General features: G+C 29.3%; 1 protein-coding gene across 1 annotated transcript; it reads right to left on the reverse strand.

Moving 5' to 3' along the window:
* Window positions 1–2,405: 2,405 nt before the first annotated feature.
* On the reverse strand, window positions 2,406–2,988 carry LOC110903890 (mini zinc finger protein 3). Its single transcript, XM_022149688.2, has one exon. The coding sequence runs from the start codon at window positions 2,868–2,870 to the stop codon at window positions 2,589–2,591; it is 282 nt and encodes a 93-aa protein (XP_022005380.1). The 5' UTR covers window positions 2,871–2,988; the 3' UTR covers window positions 2,406–2,588.
* Between the last annotated feature and the right edge of the window lie 256 nt (window positions 2,989–3,244).

Below are 3,244 nucleotides of genomic sequence, written 5' to 3' on the forward strand. Positions count from 1 at the left end.
CTATCATACCATCAATAATACACTACCATTACCTCCTACCATCCGTAATACAATACCATTGCCTCCTACCATCCATAATACAATACTATTATCAATATTTCACTTTATTACATGTACATCAACACCATTTATACCATCCAAACAAAATATTACATCATAAAGTGACAAATATAATCAAACCATCAACCACTAGATATAACTAACCAAAACACATGTATACTTCATCATTTAAAATCACAAACTTTTTTGTTCCAAAACACGTTATATGATGGTTATACATAATGATGCACGTGTGCATTCTTAATATTGGTAATGTAAAAAGTAGTGTATTGCGGATTGTAATTTAAATTAAAGTGCATCTTTTCTACTACTAGTAATATATTACGGAATTTATCCAAGAAATGATACATATGCACATGTGCATCCATAACTGTTAATCGAAAAATCAATTTTTTTTTTGGTAACAAAATATAGCGATTTTTATTAGAAAAATATTAAAAAAATGTTTGTTTATGGATTTTTTTTAGGTATTTTTTGTGTTCAAATTGGGTATCGCGGTTCTCGCAATAAGGGTGGTTCTCACATTTGGGAACACTAAAAAAGTGGGGAACCGGGGAACACTATTAAATAATCAACTTAGCATGTTAAAAATCAACTTTTTCAGATGTTTTTGGTGTTTTTCCTTATAAATACATTTAGAAACATTTTTAATAAAAAATTAAAAAAACTAAAAAATATTAAAAAAATGGTTAAAAAACATTTGAAAATATATCTTATAAAATTAACTTAACATGTTAAAAAAAATCAGTTTTTTTTTTTAATTTTTTCAGCACTTTTGCTTATAAAAATGGGTAAAAACTATTCCAATAAAAAATAATTTTTGTAAAAAAAAAATTAATCCTTTTTTTTAACTTTTTTTGTATTTTAGTTTTTTATTTTTTTATTAAAATTGCTTCTACAAGTATTTATAAGGAAAAGCGCCAAAAAAGTTTTTAAAAAAATTGATTTTTAACATGTTAAGTTAAATCTTTAAAAGTGTTCCTCGTTTCCTCACTTTTTTAGTGTTTCCCAATGAAGCTCACACTATATATACACATATGGTAGTGTTCATGCGAGAACCACCTTTATTGCGAGAACCAATGTGAACACAAAATACATAAAAAATCTAAAAAACACACAAATTTTTTTTTGAATATTTTTTTAAAGAAAATCGCTATATTTCGTTACAAAAAAAAAAAAAAAAAAAAAAAAAAAAAAAAAAAAAACTTTTTTTTCGAGAAACAATTATGGATGCACATGTACATATGTATCATTTTTTTGACAAATTCCGTAATATATTACCAGTAGTAGACAAATGCACTTTCATTTACACTACCATCCGCAATACACTACTTTTTACATTACCAATATTAAAAATGCACATGCGCCTCATTATGTATAACCATGATATAACGTGTTTTGGTACAAAAAGTTTGTGATTTTAAATGATGAAGTAGGCCTATATACATATTTTTTTGTTAGTTATATCTAGTGGTTGTTAGTTTGATTATATTTGTTAGTTTGTGATATAATATGTTGTTTGGATGGTATAAAGGGTGTTGATGTACATGTAATAAAGTGAAACTTTGGTAATGGTATTGTATTATGGATGATAGGAGGTAATGCTATTGTATTACGGATTGTAGGAGGTAATGGTAGTGTATTATGGATGATATGATAGTTGAAAGAGAAAGTGTATTCAATGTAGTGTAACAAAACACGTTATATCATGTTCATACATATAGATGCACATGTGCATTTTTAATATTGTTAATGTTATAACAAGTTCATACATATAGATGCATATGTGCATTTCTAATATTGTTAGTGTATTATGAAATGTAGAGTAAATGAAAGTGCAATTGTCTAATATTAGTAATGTATTACGGAACAAAGAAATGATACATATGCACATGTACATGGATAATTGTTACTCGAATTTTTTTAGTGATGAAATATAGGGATTTTTTTTAAAAATATTAAAAAAAAATTGAGTGTTTTTTGTTAGGTATTTTTGGTTGTGTTCACACTAGTTCGTACGGTTCTCGCAATAAATGCTGGTTTTTTACGGATCCTTCTCATATATAAACATGTATATTAAAAAGGAGTTAGAGGGATTGTTTGATAAATTTACTTGGACATTTTGATAAATTTACTTAGACGAGACATTGAAAACAAACAGCAGATGTTTGTTCGACTAACGATATTCAAACTTTATGTAATTTATTATTTTTATTCAGACATAATAATGCATGCAATTTATTATACTTCAAGTACTTGCCAAAATGAATAAATTACAACCATATAGAGCCCAAATCGAGTGGCATCTAATTCAAATACACACAAGCACATTATCCTCTCTTTAATAAGTAACTAAAAGTAATATATTACCTTCCTCCTTCAATAATTAAAAAAAAAAAAACTCAACTGTTATACAATGAACAAACAATATGTTTTTTTTTCTGCTTTTCAAAAAAACAATCTCTTAATAAATATTCACAAAATCTCAGCAGGATTATATGAATTTCTTTTCATTGCCACAGAGGGCATTAATTATCAGAAGTTGAAGAACACTCACAAGCAACCTCATCTACGTCTCTCCGATGGAAATTCCTGTGGCACCCACAAGCGGCGCAGCTCAGTGCATCTCTTGTTCCTTCTTCTCCGTTTGCCATGAACTCTCTGCAACCGTCTACGGCATACCGACCAATGTTAGCCGCATGGTTCTTTAAACATTGCCCATAATGAACGGTTCGGATTACCGACGCAATCAGCGTTGTATCGGAATTACTCTTTTTGATCACTAACTGTCGTTTCTTCATGGCGCTCATCTCTCTCAAGAAAAATCTTGAGAATTAAGGAAGAGTGATGTGTTTTTAAAGAAACCCGGAGGGTTGAAAATGAGTTTCCCCACTAGGAAAAATTATGTAACATGCCAAGGAGGACCATATTCTCTCCCCCTCTCTCTCCCTCCCCCTCTCTCGTCCGTTATTTATTAAAGCGGACTAATGGAAATTTCTCATGCGTTACGGTTGGAATTCAATCAGTATTGATTGGATTCTGTTCGTTACGGTACCGGTACAATAGAGACACTTGCTATTTACGATATAAAAAAATACTTTATTGTGTATATAACTTAGGGGCTGTTTGTTTATCTCTTAATAGAGCTCTTAATGATTTAGACCTCTTACTCGTTCAGAACTTA

This window comes from Helianthus annuus, chromosome 2 (genome assembly GCF_002127325.2).
Source record: "Helianthus annuus cultivar XRQ/B chromosome 2, HanXRQr2.0-SUNRISE, whole genome shotgun sequence".
Lineage (NCBI taxonomy): Eukaryota > Viridiplantae > Streptophyta > Magnoliopsida > Asterales > Asteraceae > Helianthus > Helianthus annuus.